Below are 24,743 nucleotides of genomic sequence, written 5' to 3'. Positions count from 1 at the left end.
AGGTTATGTGGATGGTATGCACGGTTACTTCATGTCAGCTCTATGTCAATCTAGAACAATGGTCGTGAAGGTGACAGGTTGATCTCCAAATATCTGTCCTTCATCACCAGGTTTAACAAACACCTGGACCGTGGATATAACTCGTGCTGTCGGACCGATCTATATTTTGTGCCCTTGGAAGGGTCCAAGCTTTCTAAGAAAAGGTCAGAGCAGATTGAGCGAGCACGGAGAGAGAGTGAGCAGAGGGCACGAGAGGAACGTGACCGAGAGCGAGAGCGAGAGAGGGAACGGGAACTGGAGAGGAACGTGGTAAGAAAACCACAAGCGGAGTATTCATGCTTCACTCAGCTCATGGCATTGCGGGCTCCTTGTGGCGCCCTTTGTATAAAGGATAATAATGATTCAGTTTGCTTGCTGGTGTTAAGTCTCTGTGGGCCTTGTGTCCTGTCTGTTAAGGCCCCCATACATCAGCAATTGATTGCAGCAATCGTGCAATTTGCAATCGATTGTGTATAAAAATCTTTCCCTTTTTCAATCGACTGCAAATTGCATGATTGCTGCAATCAATTGCTGATGTATGGGGGCCTTTACTCTCAGGTAACAGATTTAGGATATATTCGTGCTAATGGGTGCATGGTTGCACCTGTTACGAAGCATAGGGCAAAAATATGGTTTTTTTTGCATGCAGGAAAATACTACCGGCTTCTACACAAGGTGGTTGTATTTTTGTACTGTGATTAAAGGCCCCCATGCATCAGCAATTGATTGCAGCAATCGTGCAATCAGCAATCGATTGTGTATAAAAATCTTTCCCTTTTTCAATCGATTGCAGATTGCAGAATTGCCACAATCGATTGAAAAAGGGAAAGATTTTTATAGACAATCGATTGCAAATTGCACAATTGCTGCAATCAATTGCTGATGTATGGGGGCCTTTAGAGTTAAGCTAGGACATGTTCCCAATCAATTTGAAAAAATTCAGCACATTTTAAATGTGCAGTCCCACACAATTTTGCGCAAAATGCTCCTTGTATCTACATTTGCTCCTAACTTTACACTTGGTCAAATAGAGACTACAGTTAATTAGCTGAAATGAACCAGCTGCTCCATCTGGTCTTATCAACATCACTCCAGTTCAACCTTTAATTCAGCCAGGACCCTAAATGTACTATTGTCAGTGTGTAATGTTCTGGTACACATGGGGTTAGGGTCCATTGTTCTATGACCCCTAGGGCGGTATTCAATTGTTTTGCCACTCTACGCGCCCGACAGGAGCTATTAAATTATTGCTCCTGACGGGCTCGATCAGCTGCCGGTGCACCATTTCCGCTCGCACCTCCCAAGTGGTGCGAGCTGAAATGGGCGAAAAGTAACCTGTTTGGGCACCCAAACAGCATTTTTCGTGATTGCACCCAGCGCTTTGGTCGGGGGTAGCCGTTTATCGCGGCTAAACCAGACCACTATGGGCGCGATCAGCGCGAAAATCGGCAACAATTGAATAGCGCCCGTAATCTCCCATCACTTTAGACAGGAGATCGAGCGCGCTTTAACAATTGAATACCGCCCCTAGTGTCAGTGCCCATTGCACTGGGACCCCTAGTGTCAGTGCCCATTGCACTGGGACCCCTAGTGTCAGTGTGCCATTGTACTGGGACCCACAATGTTAGTATGCCAGCGCCGGTGCTAGGTTACTTGGCACAAAACGCCATCCTCTACTCCCCCTCCGCCCCTTCCCTCCCCACCCCTCCCCTCCCCATGAGCTTATACTAATAACACCAGCGAGTGGGTGGAGGGCATGGTTCTTCCGCAGATGGTACATGGTGCCCTTGTGGGGCTGCACACACAGAGTGTGCCTCGAGACGGCCCTGCAGTGTACCATTGTACTGGGACCCTAGTGTCACTGTGTCATTGTACAGAGAGCCCTAGTGTCAGTGTGCCATTGTACTGGGACCCCTAGTGTCTGTTTGCTATTGTACTGGGACCCCTAGTGTCTGTATGCCATTGCACTGGGACCCCTAGAGTCAGTGTGCCATTGTACTGGGACCCCTAGTCCCTAGTGTCAGCGTTCCATTGTACTGGGACCCCTAGTGTCAGTGTGCCATTGTACTGGGACCCCTAGTCCCTAGTGTCAGCGTTCCATTGTACTGGGACCCCTAGTGTCAGTATGCCATTGTACTGGGACCCCTAGTGCCAGTATGCTATTGCACTGGGACCCCTAGTGTCTGTATACTATTGTACTGGGATCCATAGTGTCTGTATGCTATTGTACTGGGACCCCTAGTGTCAGTGTGCCATTGCACTGGGACCCCTAGTGTCAGTGTGCCATTGTACTGGGACCCCTAGTCCCTAGTGTCAGCGTTCCATTGTACAGGGACCCCTAGTGTCAGTATGCCATTGTTCTGGGACCCCTAGTGTCAGTATGCTATTGCACTGGGACCCCTAGTGTCTGTATACTATTGTACTGGAATCCATAGTGTCTGTATGCTATTGTACTGGGACCCCTAGTGTCTGTATGCTATTGTACTGGGACCCCTAGTGTCTGTATGCCATTGTAATGGGACCCCTAGTGTCAGCGTTCCATTGTACAGGGACACATAGTGTCTGAATGCTATTCCAATGGCACCCCTAGTGTCAGTGTGTCATTGTACTGGGACCCCTAGTGTCAGTGTGCCATTGTAATGGGACCCCCTAGTCCCTAGTGTCAGCGTTCCATTGTACTGGGACCCCTAGTGTCAGTGTGCCATTGTACTGGGACCCCTAGTGCCAGTATGCTATTTCACTGGGACCCCTAGTGTCTGTATACTATTGTACTGGGATCCATAGTGTCTGTATGCTATTGTACTGGGACCTCTAGTGTCTGTATGCCATTGCACTGGGACCCCTAGTGTCAGTGTGCCATTGTACTGGGACCCCTAGTCCCTAGTGTCAGCGTTCCATTGTACAGGGACCCCTAGTGTCAGTATGCCATTGTTCTGAGACCCCTAGTGTCAGTATGCTATTGCACTGGGACCCCTAGTGTCAGTGTGCCATTGTACTGGGACCCCTAGTCCCTAGTGTCAGCGTTCCATTGTACTGGGACCCCTAGTGTCTGTATGCTATTGCATTGGGACCCCTAGTGTCAGTGTGCCATTGTAATGGGACCCCTAGTGTCAGTATGCCATTATACTGGGACCCCTAGTGTCAGCGTGCCATTGTACTGGGACCCCTAATGTCAGTATGCCATTGTACTGGGACCCCTAGTGTCAGTATGCTATTGCACTGGGACCCCTAGTGTCTGTATACTATTGTACTGGAATCCATAGTGTCTGTATGCTATTGTACTGGGACCCCTAGTGTCAGTATGCTATTGCACTGGGACCCCTAGTGTCTGTATACTATTGTACTGGAATCCATAGTGCCTGTATGCTATTGTACTGGGACCCCTAGTGTCAATATGCTATTGCACTGGGACCCCTAGTGTCTGTATACTATTGTACTGGAATCCATAGTGTCTGTATGCTATTGTACTGGGACCCCGAGTGTCTGTATGCCATTGTAATAGGACCCCTAGTGTCAGCGTTCCATTGTACAGGGACACATAGTGTCTGTATGCTATTGCACTGGGACCCCTAGTGTCAGCGTGCCATTGTACTGGAACCCCTAGTCCCTAGTGTCAGTTTTCCATTGCACTGGGATCACTAGCGGTATATTTACTAAAGGTTGATTTTAAATGATTTTGATCGATTTAAAATAATGAAAATCCATCAACTTTGAAGTTGTGCATCTGGAGCGATACAGACAGTTTTTGATTTGTTTTTTTTTAGTATTACTAAATGTGTAATTTAGCACCAGAAACACATCGATGTTGGTAAATTTTCTTTCAATTAAAATCGACCTATAGCAAATATAGCACTTAGGGTCTCATTCAGACCCGCTCGCAAGCGGGTTGATGTTGGGCTCTGCACATGCGCAGCGGCCACACTGCGCGTGCGCAAGCCCCGGAGCGAGAGAGAAATTCTCTCGCTCCGGGGCTCACTACAAAAGGGGCGGCTGTCGAAAGTGACGGGGGGGGTGGCTTCACAAACGGAGGCGCTCCCAAACGAACCACAAGTGATGTCAGTGGGAGTGCTTCCGGCTCTATTAGACCCGGAAACTCTCTGGGGCTTGCGGTAGACGAGACCCTACCACAAGGGTCTCGTCGCAAGCCCCGATGGTCGCGATGGTCATGACCATCGCGACCATCAACCTGGCCGCTCGCTAAAGCTGTGGGTGGTCACCCACAGCTTAGCCAGCGGCCAGGAGGCCGGCTCTTTTTAGAGATGCGGCCGCCATCATTCAAACCGAGCGCTCGCATTTTGCGAGCGGCTCTGAATGAGGTCCTCAGTGTCAGTATGCCATTGTACTGGGACCCCTAGTGCCAGTATGCCATTGTACTGGGACCCCTAGTGTCAGTATACCATCGTACTGGGACCCCGAGTGTCAGTATGCCATCATACTGGGGCCCCTAGTGTCATTGTGCCATCGTATTGGTACCCCTAGAGTCAGTGTGCCATTGTACTGGGACCCCCTAGTGTCAGTGTGCCATAATACTGGGACCCCCTAGTGTCAGTGTGCCATCGTACTGGGACCCCTAGTGTCAGTGTGCCATTGTACTGGGACCTCCAGTGTCAGTGTGCCATTGTCCTGGGACCCCTAGTGTCAGTGTGCCATCGTACTGGGACCCCTAATGTCAGTGTGCCATTGTACTGGGACCCCTAGTGTCAGTATGCCATTGTCCTGGGACCCCTAGTGTCAGTGTGCCATTGTACTGGGACCCCTAGTGTCAGTATGCCATTGTCCTGGGACCTCTAGTTTCAGTGTGCCATTGTACTGGGACCCCTAGTTTCAGTGTGCCATTGTCCTGGGACCCCTAGTGTCAGTGTGCCATCGTACTGGGACCCCTAATGTCAGTGTGCCATTGTACTGGGACCCCTAGTGTCAGTATGCCATTGTCCTGGGACCCCTAGTGTCAGTGTGCCATTGTACTGGGACCCCTAGTGTCAGTATGCCATTGTCCTGGGACCCCTAGTTTCAGTGTGCCATTGTACTGGGACCCCTAGTTTCAGTGTACCATTGTACTGGGTCCCCTAGTGTTATTGTTTTATAGTGTTATAGTGTTATTGTACAAGTTTACAATATGTGCCCGTCACTTAGCTCAGAGGTGGAAAAGTTGGATTCCAGGAGATTTATGTTAGAATATGCAGCTTGATTCAGATGCTGGATGATTTAGGACATAATTTCAAGCTTTTTCAGATTTCAGTACATAATATACATATTTCAGTTTTCTAGATACGCTTGAGATGTCTCAGCACTTTATTAATTGCATATATGTAACTATCTGATGAAAGCCACATAACGTGGAGCTGATTCAGTGTATTAACACACGATTATTGTGCTCACCAATAAGTGCAAGAAATAACTCTGGTCATATTTTTTTCCTCCCCAACCTCCAGAAACTGGATTCTCGGCCTCACGACTGTCCTCAGCTGTGCCCTCAGCCTCCTCCTCACCACCCTTCCTTAGCATTAGCCTCCCCGTCCTCTGGCCCATCCCGCCAGCCACACTTTGAACCTCCAGGGGCTGTTGCTGCCGTCCCCCCTTACCTGGGACCTGACACCCCTGCTCTCCGTACACTGAGTGAGTACGCTCGCCCCCACGTACTCTCACCAGCTGGGCGAGCACCGCAGCCTGGCCATCCCCAACACCACCCTTTTTATCTGCCACTTGGAGACCCGCTCCTTGCCTACAACCTGCCGGCTGTGTTTGCCAGTGATCCTTCCCGGGCAGAGAGGGAGCTGCGAGAAAGGCTGAAACCTGGATATGAAGTAAAACCTGGGGAGCTGGATCCCCTCCACCCTTCCACCCTGCCACCACATCACCCTCCCCCGCCACAGCCACCACCCTCCAATGCAGGGGTCTCAGCGCAGATGGGTTTACACCCTGCCTTCCCCTATCACCATGGGCAGCATGCACACCAACATGCTCTTGAAAGGGAAAGGCTGGCCCTGGGGGCAGGTCCTGGAGCCGGACCAGGGGGCAACGGAGGGGCCGGAGGTGCCCGGGGTGAGCTGTCCTACGCTGAGCGCCTGGCTGCAGAACGGCAGCACGCGGAAAGGGTGGCGGCCCTGAGCGGAGACCCCCTGACCCGACTGCAAATGCTGAATGTCACGCCGCATCACCACCAGCACTCGCACATCCACTCACACCTCCACTTACATCAGCAGGATGCCATTCACGCAGGTGAGTTGTGAAATAATACGAGGGTTGTTCAAAAAGTAATGCCTAAATGCTCACAACTCAAATTTTAATATAGATACAGATTTGAAAATTTGCAGTAAAATACTTTGAAATCTTAGTAACAGAATGACTCCACTCAAAAAATTCACCATCTGTCCTCAAACACTTTCTCCACCTCTCAACCCAAGCTGTAAATCCACTTTGGAAAAAATTCCAGTGGTTGGTGTTTGACCCAGGACCGTTTGGCGTTTTTAACAACCTCTATGTCTTCAAAATGTTGACCCCCGAAGACCGTATTTGAGTGGGCCAAACAGATGAAAGTCAGAAGGGGCAAAATCAGGACTGTATGGTGGATGTGGCATTATTGCCCACCCCATTTTGGCAATGGTCGCAGATGTTGCCATCGAAGTGTGAGGTCTGGCATTGTCGTGGTGTAAGATGACATTTGACAGTCGAATTGTTGACCTTTTTTTTGCGGATGTCTTCTTTCAGCTTCTTAAGTGTAATAATGTATCGATCACTGTTGGTTGATTGGTTTGGTTCCAAGTAATCGATGAGAATAACACCTCGGCAATCCCAGAAGAATGTGGCCATGACTTTGTTTACGGATCGCTGTGATTTAAACTTTTTTGGCCTAGGTGAACTTGGGTGTTTCCATTGCTTTGATTGGGCCTTTGTTTCTGGGTCATAAAGGAATACTCAGGTCTCATCTCCTGTAATGACATTTTCCAAAAACATCTCAGGGTTGGCTTCAAAGTTGGTCAATAGGTCAATACATACATCCACCCTCTGGGCCTTATGATCCCTGGTTAATTGCTTTGGAACCCATTTAGCACACACTTTACCATATCCCAAATCATTGATTAGTGTTTCTACAGTGTCATGGCTACATTCAAGTTCATCACTGATATCTCTGATGGTCACACGATGGTCTCTCTGAATCATGGCATCGACTTTGTGTCGGTTCTCTGCTGTCACTGCAGTTGATGGTCTGCCACCACGAAGGTTTGTCGCACACGGACGATTCTCCCGATTGAAAACGCTTCATCCACCTTCTGACATTGCTATAGTCAACTGTACGCTCACCATACACTTTTTTCAGTCTTCTGTGGAATTCTGTAGCACTGCAGCCTTCTTTTTCCAGAAATTCAATGATGGCTCTTTGTTTCATCTTGGATTCCATGGTACTTCTTGGACTACCTAAACAAATCTACATATATAGCTAGCAGACATATTAAAGTACAAACTGACAAAGTTTCAAATAAATGTTGCATATTATTTCAGAGTTATGAGCATTTAGGCATCACTTTTTGAACAACCCTCGTAGCAGTGTGCCCAGAGAGGGTGGTATGGTGGCCCAACATTCACTCGTTCTTGTGTCTCCCAGCTTCGGCCGCTGTGCACCCTCTAATGGACCCACTCACATCTGGTTCCCATCTCACACGGATCCCGTACCCTGCAGCTGCGCTACAAAATCCACTCATCCCGCACCCTCTGCACGACAGTGACGTCCTCCGTCAGCAGATATTTGGTGAGTGACAAAATTCATGTTATTGTCTATAGATGCTGCGTCATTTCTTTTTGGTTGTCTGTTTAAAAATTAATCGGGGTACTGTCTGGTATAATACGTGGGGTACTGATTGATATAATGTACTGATTGTTATAATGAGTGGGATGCCGTCTGGCATAATGTGTAGGGTACTGTCTGCTGTAATGCAGGGGGTACTGATTGGTATAATGAGCAGGGTACTTACTGTCTGTTATAATGAGGGGGGTACTGTCTGCTATAACGCAGGGGGTACTGATTGGTATAATGAGCAGAGTACTGTCTGTTATAATGATTGGTGTACTGTTATAATGAGTGGGGTACTGTCTGGTATAATTATTTGGGTACTGTCTGCTATAATGCATGGGGTACTGATTAGTATAATGTGTGCGATACTGTCTGCTATAAAGCATGGGGTATCAATTTGTATAATGAGTGTGGTACTGTCTGCTATAAAGCATGGGGTATCAATTTGTATAATGAGTGTGGTACTGTCTGCTATAAAGCATGGGGTATCAATTTGTATAATGAGTGTGGCACTGTCTGCTATAATGCAAGGGGTACTGATTTCCTTGGTATAATTAGTGGGATACTATCTGCTATAATGCGTTGGGTACTGATTGATGTAATGATTGGGGTACCACATGGTATAATGTTTGGGGTAATGATTGGTATAATGATTGGGGTACTGTCAGGTATAATGTATGGGGTACTGACTGTTATACAGTTTTGGGTACTTATTGGTATATTGTCTGAGATACTGGCCCTCATTCAGAGGCGGTCGCAAGAAGTGATCGCTCTCGCTGAATGAGGGCGGCCGCTACTTTTTTTTAGTGCGGCCTCCTGGTCACTAGCTAAGCTGTGGGTTACCACCCACAGCTTAGCGACCGACCAGGGTGATGGACTCGATGGTCAAGACCATCGCGACCATCGGGGCTTGCGACGAGACCCTAAGGTTGGGTCTACAAAATGGGCCGAGCTGTCGATCAACATCGACAGCCGGCCCTTTTATAGAGAGCTCCGGAGCGAGATAGTTTCTCTCTCGCTCCGGGGCTTGCGCACGCGCAGTGCGGCCGCTGCGCGTGCGCAGGACCAAAACATTGACCCGGTTGCGAGCGACACTGTCCACTGTCTTTTATATTGTGTGTGGCACTGTCTGGTATAATGATTTGTATAATGTGTGGGGTACTGATTGGTATAATGATTGTGGTACTGTGTGAAATAATGATTGGTGTACTGTCTGGTATAATGATTGATGTACTGTCTGCTTTCATTTTTGGGGTACTGATTGGTATATTGTTTGGGATACTGGACCTGATTCAGTAAGGATCGCAGTTGCTAATACGCATGCTATCGGTCGATTAATTCGCACTGCGCATGCGTATGCATCACAGTTCGCGTGTGCGAACCAGACGATGCGATCGGAACTGCAATCAAAGTGGCCACACGCATACCCATAGCAGAGTGGCCACACGCATACCCATAGCAGAGTGGCCACACGCATACCCATAGCAGAGTGGCCACACGCATACCCATAGCAGAGTAATTGACAGGAAGTGCCGTTTGTGGGTGGTGACCATACATCAGCCATAGCACTGATAGCGTACATCAGCCATAGCACTGATAGCGTACATCAGCCATAGCACTGATAGCGTACATCAGCCATAGCACTGATAGCGTATGTGAATGTTAGCAATTTCTGAGTAAGGTCTGGACTTGTGCAAGTGTGCGTATGGGTCCGATGTTACCGATTGTTTCGCTATATTGCTAAGTATTACAGATGTGAGACAAGGGAAAGTTAGCGTCCTTATGTGAGGCTGCGATCGCACTGTTATATTGCGATCGCAATGCATTTGCATATCACCGCTGATATTAGCAACCACGTTGCGTGTGCATTAGCAAAATAGCGATCCCTAGTGAATCAGGCCCACTGTCTTTTATATTGTGTGGGGCAATGTCTGGTATAATGATTGGTATAATCCTTGTGGTACTGTCTGGTAGATGGTATAATGATTGGGGCACTGGGCCTGATTCAGAGCCGGACGCTCTGACCAGAGCGCTCGCTCTGAATCAGGGCCCACCTACCTCAACTTGGAGCGGCCTCATGGACGCTCGCATAGCTGTGGGTTACCACCCACAGCTATAGCGAGCGTCCATGATGATGGTCGCGATGGTCAAGACCATCGCGACCATCGGGCTTGCAACGAGACCCTGCGGTAGGGTCTCGCTGCCGCAAGCCCTGGAGTGATTTTGGCTCTATCAGAGCCAAAATCACTCCCACTGACATCACTACTGATGTCAGTGGGGCCGGACTCAGACGGTAGGCGTTCCCATGGGAACGCCTCCGTCTGGCAGCCACGCCCCCGGCACGCTCACCAAAGGGGACGTGCTGTCACTCACCATCGACAGCACGCCCCCTTTGGTGTGAGACCCCGAGCGACGGATTCCCCGTCGCTCGCCGGGTCTCGCGCATGCGCATGACGGAGCTCCCTCCGCCGTGCGCATGCGCACTTAGGCACCATCGACCCGCTTGCGAGCGTACAGCGCTCACGAGCGGGTCAGAATCAGGCCCTCTGTTTGGTATAATGATTGGTGTACTGCCTGATATAATCCACTGTGGCAGGGACTGATGTGAATGGCCAAATAGTCTTTGTAAAGTGCTGTGGATTATGTGTGCGCTATGTAAATAACTGGTAATAAATAAATAAAAATAAATATAATGATTGGTGTACTGTCTGGTATAATATCTGGGGTACTTATAGGTATATTGTTTGGGATACTGGGCCCGATTCAGAGACAGACGCTCTTTGAGAGCGCTTGCTCTGAATCAGGGCGTCCCTTTTTTTTTTTTAAAGACGGCCTCCTGGCCGCTCGCATAGCTGTGGGTGACCACCCACAGCTTATGCGAGCGGCCAGGTGATGGTTGCGATGGTCAAGACCATCGCAACCATCGGGTTTGCGACGAGACCCTTGTGGTAGGGTCTCGTGGCCGCAAGCCCCAGTGGACTTCCTGCTCTAATAGAGCAGGAAGTCCACCTACTGACATCATGAGTGATATCAGTAGGGCCGCCCACAAACGGCTTAATGATTGGGGTACTGTCTGGTAAAATGATTGGGGTACTGTCTGGTGTACTGATTGGGGTACTGTCTGGTATAATGATTTGGGTAATGTCTGGTATAATAATTGGGGTACTGTCTGATATGACTGGAGTGCTGTCTGGTATAATGATTGGGCTACTGTCTGATATAATGATTTGGGTAATGTCTGGTATAATGATTGGGGTGCTGTCTGGTATAATGATTGAGGTACTGTCTGATAAAATGATTGGGGTACTGTCTGGTGTAATGATTGGGGTACTGTCTGGTATGATATTTGGGGTACTTATTGGTATATTGTTTGGGATACTGGGGCCGATTCAGACCACTAAGCCGCGGACGCACGCTATGGGCGATTGTCGCACTATTGCACATGCATATGCATCACAGTGCACGTGCGTGAACCAGTAATCGGGAATCATGCATTCTTAACACAAAGATTGAGCGCTACAGATAGTGCCGTTGTGGGTGGTAACAGGAGAATGTGCTTGTGAACTGGGGAGTGGTGGTGCGAACGCAGGCGTGTCTGTCGTCAGAACTGAGGGCCTGATTCAGACCTGGTCGCAAGCGCTGAGCGCTCGCAACCAGGTCGATGGTGGCCCACAGCGCATGCGCGAGATCCGGCTAGTGACGGGCAAACCGTTGCTCCGGGTCTCGCACCAAAGAGGGCGAGCTGTCGATGTTGAGTGACAGCACGCCCCCTTTGGTGGACGGGCCGGGGGGGTGGCTACCCAAACGGAGGTGTTCCCAACGCCTGCCATTTGTGGGCGGCCCCACTGACATCACGAGTGATGTCAGTGGAGAGATTCTGGCTCTGTTAGAGCCAAAATCTCTCTGGGGCTTGCGACCACCAGACCCTACCACAAGGGGCTCGTCGCAAGCCCGATGGTCGCGATGGTCTTGATCATCGCGGCCATCATCATGGCCGCTCGCAATAGCTGTGGATGGTCACCCACAGCTATGCGAGCGGCCAAGAGGCCGATCCAAAAAAAAAAAAAAGCCCGGCCCTGATTCAGATCGAGCGCTCTGTCAGAACGAGCGGCTCTGAATCAGGCCCTGAGTTTTATGGGTGTGCATAATTAGCATGGAAGCGTCATTGTAAACGTCACTTGGTTGTATTTCAGCCTGCAGTGATCGCAGTACTTGTGGTGGAGTAGAGTCTACCTCAAGCACTGCGTACAGGTCCGATGGCTCTCGATGGTTCCGATTAATAATACACTTCCTGGAGGTGGAAAAGTGGGCATGTTTAAACCGTCATGCGCTCACTCTGCCGTCGCTCTCTAAAATATAGAGGGAGTCCTTACATCAGACAGTGCGATCGCGGAATTTGCATACCCGCCTCCTTTTGGCAGCGAGAGAGAGCAGCTTAGCGTCAGGGTCTGAATCGACTCCTCTGTCTTTTATATTGTGTGGGGCAATGTCTGGTATAATGATTGGTATAATTCTGGGGGTACTGATTGGTAGATTGAGGTACTGTCTTGTAAAATGATTGGGGTACTGTCTGGTTTAATGCTTGGGGTACTGTCTGGTGTAATGATTGGGTTACTTTCTGGTATAATATTTGGGGTACTGTCTGATATAATTATTGGGGTATTGTCTGGTTTAATGATTGGGGTACTGTCTGGTATATTTGGGGTACTTATTGGTATATTGTTTGGGATACTGTGTTTTATATTGCGTGGGGCAATATCTGGTATAATGTGTGGGTACTGATTGGTATCATTCTTGGGGTACTGATTGGTAGATTGGGGTACTGTGTGGTATAATGATTGGTGTACTGTCTGATATAATGATAGGGGTACTGTCTGGTAAAAGATTGAGGTACTGTCTGGTATCTGATATAATGATTGGGATACTGTCTGGTATAATTATTGAGGTACTGTCTGATATGATTGGAGTACTGTCTGGTATAATGATTGGGGTACTGTCTGATATAATTGGGCTACTGTCTCGCATAATGATTGGGGTATTGTCTGGTATAATGATTGGGCTACTGTCTGATATAAAGATCGGGGTACTGTCTGGTATAATTTTTGGGGTACTGTCTGGTAAAATTACTGGGGTAATGTCTGGTATAATTATTGGGGTACTGTCTGGTGTACTGAAGGGGGCGAGCTGTCGATGTTGAGTGACAGCACGCCCCCTTTGGTGGGCGGGCCGGGCTGGTGGCTGCCCAAATGGAGGCGTTCCCATGAAAACGCCTGCCGTTTGTGGGCGGCCCCACTGACATCACGAGTGATGTCAGTGGAGAGATTCCGGCTCTGTTAGAGACTAAATTTCTCTGGGGCTTGCGACCACCAGACCCTACCACAAGGGTCTCGTCGCAAGCCCGATGGTCGCGATGGAAATAACCATCGCGACCATCATCATGGCCACTCGCAATAGCTGTGGGTGGTCAACCACAGCTATGCGAGCGGCCAAGAGGCCGATCCCCCCCCAAAAAAGCCCGGCCCTGATTCAGAGCGAGCGGCTCTGAATCAGGCCATGAGTTTTATGGGTGTGCATAATTAGCATGGAAGCGTCATTGTACACGTCACTTGGTTGTATTTCAGCCTGCAGTGATCGCAGTACTTGTGGTGGAGTAGAGTCTACCTCAAGCGCTGCGTGCAGCTCCGATGGCTCTCAATGGTTCCGATTAATCATACACTTCCTGGAGGTGGAGAAGGAAAAGTGGGTATGTTTAAACCGGCGTGCGCTCACTCTGCCGTCGCTCTCTAAAATATAGAGGGAGTCCTTACATCAGACAGTGCGATGGCGGAATTTGCATACCCGCCTCCTTTTCACAGCGAGAGAGCGCAGCTTAGCATCAGGGTCTGAATCGACCCCGCTGTCTTTTATATTGTGTGGGGAAATGTCTGGTATAATGATTGGTATAATGTGTGGGTACTGATTTGTATAGTTCTGGGGGTACTGATTGGTAGATTGAGGTACTGTCTTGTACAATTATTAGGGTACTGTCTGGTAAAATTATTGGGGTACTGTCTGGTATAATATTTGGGGTACTGTCTGATATAATTATTGGGGTATTGTCTGGTTTAATGATTGGGGTACTGTCTGGTATAATATTTGGGGTACTTATTGGTATATTGTTTGGGATACTGTGTTTTATATTGCGTGGGGCAATATCTGGTATAATGATTGGTATAATGTGTGGGTACTGATTTATATAATTCTTGGGGTACTGATTGGTAGATTTGGGTACTGTGTGGTATAATGATTGGTGTACTGTCTGATATAATGATAGGGGTACTGTCTGGTAAAATGATTGAGGTACTGTCTGATATAATGATTGGGGTACTGTCTGGTAAAATGATTGGGGTACTGTCTGGTATAATTATTGAGGTACTCTGATATGATTGGAGTACTGTCTACTATAATGATTGGGGTACTGTCTGATACAATTGGGCTGCTGTCTGGCATAATGATTGGGGTATTGTCTGGTATAATGATTGGGCTACTGTCTGATATATTGATTAGGGTACTGTCTGGTATAAGTTTTGGGGCACTGTCTGGTAAAATGACTGGGGTAATGTCTGGTATAATTATTGGGGTACTGTCTGGTGTACTGATTGGGGTACTGTCTGGTATAATGATTGGAGTACTGTCTGGTATAATGATTGGGGTACTGTCTGATATAATGATTGGGCTACTGTCTGGTACAATGATTGGGGTAAAGTCTGGTAAAATTAATGGGGTAATGTCTGGTGTAATGATTGTAGTACTGGCTGATATAATGAATGAGTGACTGTCTGGTGTAATGATAGTGGTACTGTCTGGTGTAATGATTGGGGTACTGTCTGATATAATGATTGGGTGACTGGTATAATGATTGTGGTACTGTCTGGTGTAATGATTGGGTGACTTTCTGGTGTAATGATTTGGGTACTAGCTGGTATAATGATTGGGTGACTGTCTGGTGTAATGATTGGAGTACTGTATGGTATAATGATTGGGGTACTGTCTGATATAATGACTGGGCTACAGTCTGGCATAATGATTGGGGTACTGTCTGGTATAATGATTGGGGTACTGTCTGATATAATGATTGAAGTACTGTCTGATATAATGATTGGAGTACTGTATGGTATAATGTTTGGGGTACGGTCTGGTATAATGATTGGGCAACTGTCTGATATAATGATTAGGGTAATGTCTGGTGTACTGATTGGGGTACTGTCTGGTATGCTGATTGGACTGGTGTCTGGTATAATGATTGGGGTACTGTCAGATATGATTGGGGTACCGTCTGGTGTAATGATTGGGGTACTGTCTTGTATAATATTTGGGGTACTTATTGGTATATTGTGTGGGATACAGGACCTCATTCAGAGTCGGTCGTTGCGGCCGCACAATCGTATGGGAAAAGGGGCCGGATATGCAAATGATGCACTCGCATGTTGCGTCCTTAAGATCGGATCGTTAGCTGGCCGACCAAGGGGAGGAAGCGGCCGGAAGACAAAAAATACGCTCCCTTCTCGTACGCATTACACGTCATCTCCGGGCATATAAAGATTAATCGAGACCATCGGTAACCATCAAAACTGGTCGTAGAGCTTAAGGTTGTCTGATATAATGATTGAAGTACTGTCTGATATAATGATTGGAGTACTGTATGGTATAATGATTGGGCTACTGTCTGGCATAATGTTTGGGCTACTGTCTGGTATAATGATTGGGCTACTGTCTGGTATAATGATTGGGCTACTGTCTGGCATAATGTTTGGGGTACTGTCTGGTATAATGATTGGGCAACTGTCTGATATAATGATTAGGGTAATGTCTGGTGTAATGATTGGGGTACTGTCTGATATTATTGGGTGACTGTCTGGTGTAATGATTGGGGTAATGTCTGATATAATGATTGAAGTACTGTCTGGTATAATGATTGGGTGACTGGTGTAATAATTAGGGTAATGTCTGGTATAATGATTGGGGTACTGTGTGGTATGATGATTGGGTGACTGTCTTTTGTAATGATTGGGGTACTGTCTGGTGTAATGATTGGGGTACTGTCTGGTATAATGACTGGGTTACTGTCTGATATAATGATTGGGTGACTGTCTGATATAATGATTGGGTGACTGTCTGATATAATGATTGGGGTACTATCTGATATAATGATTGGGGTACTGTCTGGTGTAATGATTGGGATAGTGTCTGGTATAATGATTGGGTGAGTGCCTGGTGTAATGATTGGGGTACTGTCTGATAAAATGATTGGGGTACTGTCTGGTATAATGATTGAGCTACTATCTGATATACTGATTGGGGTACTGTCTGGTGTACTGATTGGGGTACCGTCTGGTGTAATGATTGGGGTACTGTCTTGTATAATATTTGGGGTACTTATTGATATATTGTTTGGGATACAGGACCTAATTCAGAGTTGGTCGTTGCGGCCGCACGGTCGTACGGGAAAAGGGTCCGGATATGCAAATGATGCACTCGCATGTTGCGTCCTTAAGATCGGATCGTTAGCTAGCCGACCAAGGGGAGGAAGCGGCCGGAAGACAAAAAATACGCCCCATTCTCATACGCATTACACGTCATCTCCGGCCATATAAAGATTAATCGAGACCATCGGTAACCATCGAAACTGGTCGTAGAGCTTACGGTTGACCATACCCTCTCTTAAGCACTACGATCAGGTCAGTGTACAAACCTCCCATGTCACGTGTGCCATGACACTACTTTGTTAATTATGCACTCCCATAAAACGCCGTTCGCATAATTTGGCACGCCTGCGTTCGGATCTCCATTCCCCCGTTTTCAAGCACCTACCCCTGTTACCACCCACAAACGCCTAATTCTGGGCCTGATTCAGAGCCGTTCGCTATTTGCGGTCGTTCGTTTAAAAACAAGGGGTGGCTATTCAAATGATCCGTACGCACATTGCTGTCTGTCCACACCTCTAAGTCTGAACGAGCGTGCAAAACATACGCTCGTTTATTTGTTAAAAACGCCCCCTGGCCGCTCGCATCCTACGTCATGTCCGCTATTTATTAGATTAATCGAGTACATCGACCAGCGGATGAACTGCTCGCTATTCTTGTGGTTGGTGTTTGCTACCACAAATTTGCGTGCAGTTCTGGCTATAAAATAACCCAGTGACGTGGTCAATGACGCTGCTGTTTTAAATATACACACCCATAAAACGCCCGTTTTGACCTTTAAGCACGCCTGCGTTCGGATCTCCACTCCCCATTTTCAAGCACCTTCCCCTGTTACCACCCACATACGCCTCATTCTGTCACTCAAAATAGCAGGCACTCGCTATATAGCGTACAAAGGATTTTCGGCCGCACTGACTGGTTCGCGCATGCGTACTAAAACGCGTACGCATGCGCAGATGTGCAAACATCGCTCGGAACGAGCGTACAGCCGCTAACGAGCGGCTCTGAATGAGGGCCTCTGTCACTCAAACTACCGACCTGGCTGTGTTCAAGGAGAGAGAAATTTCTGATCGTAGCAGCTAGTTTGCGCACGCGCATTGCGAACTTTACGCATGCGCAGTTCAGCGAACATCGGTGGCGTACGACCGTGCGGCCGCAACGACCGACTCTGAATGAGGTCCGCTGTCTTTTATTTTGTGTGGGGCAATGTCTGGTATAATGATTGTTATAATGTGTGGGTACTGATTGGTATAATTCTTGGGGTACTGATTGGTAGATTGGGGTACTGTGTGGAATAATGATAGGGGCAGTCTGGTAAAATTATTGGGGTACTGTCTGGTTTAATGAATGGGGTACTGTCTGGTATAATTGGGGTACTGTCTGTAGTATTGTCAGGTATAATGATTGTGGTACTCTCTGGTGTAATGATTGAGGTACTGTCTGATATAATGATTGGAGTACTGTCTGATATAATGGTTGGGTGACTGTCTGATATAATGATTGGGTGACTGGTATAATGATTGTGGTACTGTCTGGTGTAATGATTGGGTGACTTTCTGGTGTAATGTTTGGAGTACTATCTGGTATAATGATTGGGTGACTGTCTGGTGTAATGATTGGGGTACTGTCTGATATTATTGGTTGACTGTCTGGTGTAATGATTGGGGTAATGTCTGATATAATGATTGAAGTACTGTCTGGTATAATGATTGGGTGACTGGTGTAATAATTAGGGTAATGTCTGGTATAATGATTGGGGTACTGTGTGGTATGATGATTGGGTGACTGTCTTTTGTAATGATTGGGGTACTGTCTGGTATAATGTTTGAGTGACTGCCTGGTATAATGACTGGGTTACTGTCTGATATAATGATTGGGTGACTGTCTGATATAATGATTGGGTGACTGTCTGATATAATGAACGGGTGACTGTCTGATGTAATGATTGGGGTACTGTCTGGTGTAATGATTGGAGTACTGTCTGATATAATGATTGGGGTACTATCTGATATAATGATTGGGGTACTGTCTGGTGTAATGATTGGGATAGTGTCTGGTATAATGATTGGGTGAGTGCCTGGTGTAATGATTGGGGTACTGTCTGATAAAATGATTGGGGTACTGTCTGGTATAATGATTGAGCTACTATCTGATATAATGATTGGGGTACTGTGTGGTGTAATGATTGGGAGACTGTCTGATATAATGATTGGAGTACTGTCTGATATAATGATTGGGGTTCTGTCTGATATAATGATTGGGGTACTGTCTGATATAATGATTGAGGTACTGTCTGATATAATGATTGGGGTTCTGTCTGATATAATGATTGGGGTACTGTCTGATATAATGATTGGGGTACTGTGGTGTAATGATGATTGGGGTACTGTCTAGTGTAATGATTGGGGTACTGTCTGGTGTAATGATTGGGATGCTATGTGGCATAATGTGTGGAGACATGATTTGTTGGCATAAATAATGTATGAATACTGGTAATCGTGTAATTACTGCTGTATCCTGTTATATATACAGTGATTACAGGGTGGGTTCAGAGCATTGGATCAGTCACAGCATCTATCCACGTTTCATCAGTTGAGCAATGTACAGTACATCTTCATGCTTGTTCTCAGCGATGACTTACAGATCAGATTTTTAGGTGGCTTCTACTTGAGAATAATGAAATTAATTCCTCGGCGCTTTTTAGTGCAGAGTTTAGGTAAAACCTCAGCTGTTTACAGTCATATTAACCTCTCTGTACATAGTCCTTGACCTAGTCCTTGATATGTTCCCTTCCCTACAGCCTCCCCTTACAGGGACCTTCCTTCCTCCCTCTCTGCTCCTCTCTCCGCCGCTCACCAGCTACAGGCCATGCATGCACAGTCCGCGGAGCTGCAGCGCCTGGCCCTGGAGCAGCAGCACTGGCTGCAGACGCACCATCCCCTGCAGGGAGTTCCCCTCCCCGGACAGGAAGACTACTACAGGTGAGAGACCACGGGGCGCCTGCCATGGTGTCACCTGCAGGGTTTTATACATCTCTTTGTGCAGACTATAAGCAAATTTAAGGCTGGGTTTGTCCGTCCTATCAGGTCCTCCCCAGTTGGTCACCACCCCAGTAACATTGTATTACTCTCTAATTATGTGTATTGTAAGAGTATTTTCATATAAGCTGCATACACACACAACGATTTAGTAAATGAACGATTTTAGTAAACGATTTTAGTTCATTTTTTTTTTAAGGGAAAAATTAACGAAAATCGTTTACTAAAATCGTTCATTTACTAAATGTAATGAACGATTTTTTTTTAACTACAAACGATTTTTGCATATTCCCTTACTGAAAATCGTTCAGTTGGTCAGTCTGAGCGAACTGCAAACTATAAACATGAACGCGCATGAATGATAATCGTTCATCGTTTTAACGATTTTTTCAACGATTGAACGATAACTGATATCGTTATCAATAATCGTTAAAAAAAATCGTTATGTGTGTAGGCACCTATAGGAATAGTATTGACCATGTTTGTGCTACTATTTTACAGTCATTTGAAGAAAGAAACCGATAAAACCCTGTAATAAAGTCACGGGGACAGAGGTGGTCTCAAGGCTTGCAGGCATCTGATTGGACAAGACAATATGGCTTCTTCTGGTACCCGGACAGTCAGGAATACTTCATGCGACCAAAAGAGACACCCAAGAGAGACATGTGGTGACAGAACATGGAAAACAGTATGAGAGAGACATCTGGACACGCAGCGTAACAGACTTTGCACCAAAGAGACATGCTGTGACGGTGACTAACGACACACCTACTTACGTGCGAAACAGAGCGCAATGCCCATAAGAGAGTGATGCTCTGTGATATATAGGCCCCCGCCTAAAGAGAGACAGCCCTTAACTGACATACCGCACCTTGAAAACCTACAGTATACCTGAACTAGAGATCCATTTTTTCAGAATAAGACACCCTGTGACACGGAGAGACACCCTATGACAGTCAGAGACACTCACACAGGAAGTGCACTGTGAGAACTTATGTAGAATAATAGTGACCGCCCGAATGACTGACAGAAGCACTTGTGACAGACGGAAGCACCTTCTGTAAGAGAGACCCTTCCCATGGCAGAGAGACATCAAGAGAGCATCAGTGAGACTCCTCAATGTGACACGTATAGAGATTTACTCTGGCAGAGAGACATCCTGCAAAAAGAGAGGCATGCAAGGTGTAGAAAGTGACAGCTTGCCCCAGTAACCTGACATCTCATGGACATTTTTTAATGTATGTATTGTGTCACTAATAGTTGGTCTGAGTGTGACTGAGCTCTGGACTCTCCCCCTGTGTGTCTGTGTCTGTGTGTTATTGTGTGTTCATATCGTGACACGTCCACAAGGATGGTGGCTTAGCTCATCTGAGACTGGATCGTATGCAGAGACATATAGATGGGGAAATGGAATGTAGGGAACACCAGTATAGTTACATGGATTCCATATTAGCGTGTTCTGTGTTGCGTGTGCACTTCCTTGCTTGGTAGCAAAATGCATGCTGATTTGTGGTAATGTGCACCTAACAGAGGCAGCCATTTTATGACAGGGACAATAGTCATGGTAACGCCGTCCCTCAACTCAGAAGCAAGTAGTGACATTGTTGAGACGAGAGGTACAAAGTGCCTCATGCCTCAGTGATGTCACCAGATTCGGGCACCATTATCTCCGCTAGGTTCCGAGTATCGGGGGTGGATTTCATGTCCTCGGCATTCTCATAATCATTGGTTCAGTCTGCAAAATGGCCGCCCTGACTGTGTTTATTGGAAGAGTACGTTGTAAACTGAGAATAGATAACAGCTGGTACCTCATGCCTCCTCGATAGTACACGTGTCGTGATTTGTGCTCTTCCCCTGTCAGTGCTTACAGAATCAACTGTTGTAGAAAAATGATCTTGTTCCTCACGCAAGTCCGTTATTATCACCATCCTGATAATATGTTATGTTCCAGATGAGTTGTAAAAACCTAGCTGTTGTCATGTCACACAATCCATGTGAGCTTGTGTATATACCCGAGTGTGTGATTATACATAGAGATATATGTGTGTGTGCCCGTCCCCTTTCTGTGTGTGTGTGTGGATGCATGCTGCAGTCACTTTGTATATATCCGTCTGAGTGTATATACAAGCGAATGTTGTAGACCTGTACATAACGGCGTGTGTAATCCGTGGTTAAGAATACATATGTGTCAGCATGTATGTATATCTTTATGTATATACCAGGGAACTTTCAGTTTGCAAGAATGTTTGCGTGTACCTGAACCTGTACAGTGTACGTATATCTGAGCTGTGAGTATATCTGTGTATATTAATTCCACATTATATACCAGAAGCAGTGTGTGTACATACATGGACGCCAGCCAGTGTATACTTATTTATTCCTAATTCCTCTATATGCTTCATTTATAGGGAAGTTGCGATTTTAGGGCTTACTCCTAATTTAATGAAAGAAAATACCATGAAAAACTGGTGAATAAGCCCCACCCCCAACTATCTTTACCCATGATGCTCTGGGACTCTCCCATCTGGAGGATTAGGGCCCGATTCTGACTGCGCATGCGCGTACATACACCTTTTGTGTATCTCAGGACGATTTTGACTTGTCCGCTGCGGCCGGCGTACGGAATTTCGTGCGGCACAAAATCTTTAGATTCAGCAAACTCCTTGAGACGGAGATGAAAGTAAAAGTTTGGTTAGACCAAGCGTAAGGACATCCCCTATCTATACCATTCAAAGGGCCATATTCAATTAGAAGCGAAAAGCCGAGATCTGCGAAAAAGTATCGCCGATTGCGACTTTTCGCCTATCGGAAACTTATCTCCGTATTCCATTCCATCCGCTTATCGCGTACGCGGAAAGTCAATGCAAGGTAATAGGCGAAAAACATTTGCCTCGGAATAGCAAGAGAAATTAAGTACCATATTATTATTTTGGGGTGCAAAGGTGGGGACTCCACTCAGAACCCTTGGAACAGCCCCCCAAAGGACAACTGCGTTAAAAAATTCCTAAACAAAAACCTTAAGAACACCCCAAAAAAGTACTTTGAATTTGGGGGCGAAAAAGCACAAAGTGGGCGGACAAGTTCGCAAACTAGCGAAATAAGGTTCTGGGGGTGCTCTAAGAAGGGGCCAAATGTTTTGGGGATTGCAGGTGCTTTTATGAGGGAGGAATTTCACTTTTATTAAAACTACACTTTAGAGACATTACAAGATGCTACCACCCATTTTCAGGTTCCCCAAATTTGACAGGACAACTTATTTTCTCCAAAAGATGCGGCTTTATGCCATTCTTCACCACTTGTGCAAAGACGCTAATTAGAGGCAATTATGCGAACTTAAGTACCCCAAACAGTTTTATTAGGACTAATCGGGCACTACTACATTGATCCCCAATGTCAGTGCATCTTTTTGTGGGGATTCAGGCTGATTTCCCCCGATTCTGACACCACTTTTCGCCTGTTCTGACTTCGCGTGTCGCTGTTTTCCAATCTTTGGAATTGAATAGGGTGAATAGCGGGTACGCGCACGATAAGCTTCCTCGGCTAAAATACGCAATGTAGGCGAAAAGTCCGGCATGCGACACTTAAACTTCCCATCGTCTGAGGATTGACCTGCGTGTGAATCAGTGACAATAACATACCCAATTGAAATAAAGACACGGAGACTTGTATTTGGCAGAATTTGTTAGCTATTTATTTAAAAACATATAATGAATTAGTTACTATATTAAATTAATTTAAATATGGTGGCAAAGAAAGAACGGCTAACAACAGCCCAAGCCTAACACTATAAACACTCCAACCACAACACAATACGCTCAAGCCTTCTATCTTGACTACCCACCCGGTAAGGTGATGATGCTGCCCCCGGCAGGGTGGTCCAGCAGACTTTATGAGTCAACGAAGGTGAGCAAAACAATGAGTAAACAAATATTCACAGTGCTAATAGGTAACCTGCCGTTCTTTCCCGCCTAAAATAGCCAACGAAACAATCACCAAACCCAAATCAAAAAGAGCCCATAAAAATAAACTTTAGGGAGGGAGGGTGGGAAGACAGGAACAAAAGAGGCTGACTCCGCCTCCAACAAACTCTGATATCCCTGCTAGAAACTACAACCCTAAAAACCCATTGGCCCTACATGACACATGATTCCCCTCTCCGGTCCGCCCCCAGCCTAGGAAGTTTAACCCTCTCCACTCCTATACAGTCATTTCGTTTATCTTATCGCGGGTGCAAAACTAATTGAATACGGCCCAAAGTCTGTACCCTGAGCCCTGGAGAATTAATGGGAACAAAGGTCCTGGCAGTGATAAAGGTTAACTACCATTTTAAAATAATGATGTTGGGTCTAAAACATACTGGAATACCTCCTGCTACTTGGAATAGTTTTTCTGCCTGAAATGGCCCTTTGAAGACTCAGAAACATCCTGCTGCTGCCATTTGACTGACAGATGGTGAAAAACTGACAACAGCTGACACCATGGAAACAATCGGTGCAATTCTGCTAGTTTAGTGGATGAAGGATAAATGCGCAAAAAAATCGTTGAGGATTTCTCATTTACACTATTATGCTTCTGATCCTTTGTAAGAGGAGTTATCTAATTAACCGAATTACAATGTCTCTGTGATAAACAAATTCAGTGGTGGCAACAGACACCCCCAGAAGTTCGTCTCTGGTCCTTTCCCTAGTTATGTAACAGACGCCCAACCATGGGGTGGGGGGATGGTGAGGTCAGCAGAAAGTGGAGGTTCATTTTCTTTAAGATGATGGTAATTAAACTCAATTTTCTTAGAAAAGAAAGGCAAGCTGTGATTGGTTACCCAGGGTTACAGGACACTCTAGTGTGCATCAGTCTCCCTAAATACCTCTGGATGTGTTTTAGGAGCCTTGCAATAGCCTTTGAAGGCCACTGATTCTTTCACACCAACACAAATACAGGACCATAGTGAGGGTAACTAATAATGATCAGTAGGGCCACAGCTGAGCCTGCTGGGGGCCACCTAATGCTTCCTATGGATGTACAAGCTATACTGTAGGATGTGGTGTTCAGCAACTCTCATACCATATTATATATGCGGGGCCAGCAGCACTGTATACCAGCGCACCATCACCGATTTCCTGTCCAGGTCTAACTTTATTGTCTCAATGTGCACATGTGTCATATATGTGACTTTGGGCCTCATTTAGCAATGAGTTTTATCATATGCAACGAGTGCTAAACCTCGCTGCGTATGATAATGGTGCTCCAGCCAATCAGCTCCTAACTGTCACCTGTTTGAAAATTTGCAGTTGGGAGCTGATTGGCTGGAGCACCATTTATCATACGTGACAAGTTTTATCCCATGTTGTATATGATAAAACTCATTGGCAAATGAGGCCCTTTGTATGTTGTAGTCTATGCACAGTGTGCATCCAG

At 46.4% G+C, this 24,743-nt stretch overlaps 1 protein-coding gene across 3 annotated transcripts in view; it reads left to right on the top strand.

Annotated features, from left to right (window-relative positions):
* Positions 1 to 20,608, top strand: part of ATN1 (atrophin 1) — a 59,044-nt gene extending 38,436 nt beyond the window's left edge. For all 3 annotated transcript variants that reach the window (XM_088456076.1, XM_088456074.1, XM_088456075.1), the window contains exons 6-10: positions 111 to 309; positions 5,472 to 6,258; positions 7,643 to 7,786; positions 19,091 to 19,271; positions 19,830 to 20,608. In XM_088456076.1, coding sequence (XP_088312202.1) covers positions 111 to 309; positions 5,472 to 6,258; positions 7,643 to 7,786; positions 19,091 to 19,271; positions 19,830 to 19,863 — 1,345 coding nt within the window. In that variant the 3' untranslated portion in view covers positions 19,864 to 20,608. The remainder of the gene's footprint in view (positions 1 to 110; positions 310 to 5,471; positions 6,259 to 7,642; positions 7,787 to 19,090; positions 19,272 to 19,829) is intronic.
* Positions 20,609 to 24,743: the final 4,135 nt, after the last annotated feature.

This window comes from Taudactylus pleione, unplaced genomic scaffold (assembly GCF_031769625.1).
Source record: "Taudactylus pleione unplaced genomic scaffold, aTauple2 ptg000685l, whole genome shotgun sequence".
Lineage (NCBI taxonomy): Eukaryota > Metazoa > Chordata > Amphibia > Anura > Myobatrachidae > Taudactylus > Taudactylus pleione.
Note: the sequence above shows the minus strand (reverse complement) of the source record. Positions and strands in the feature narration are given on the sequence as shown.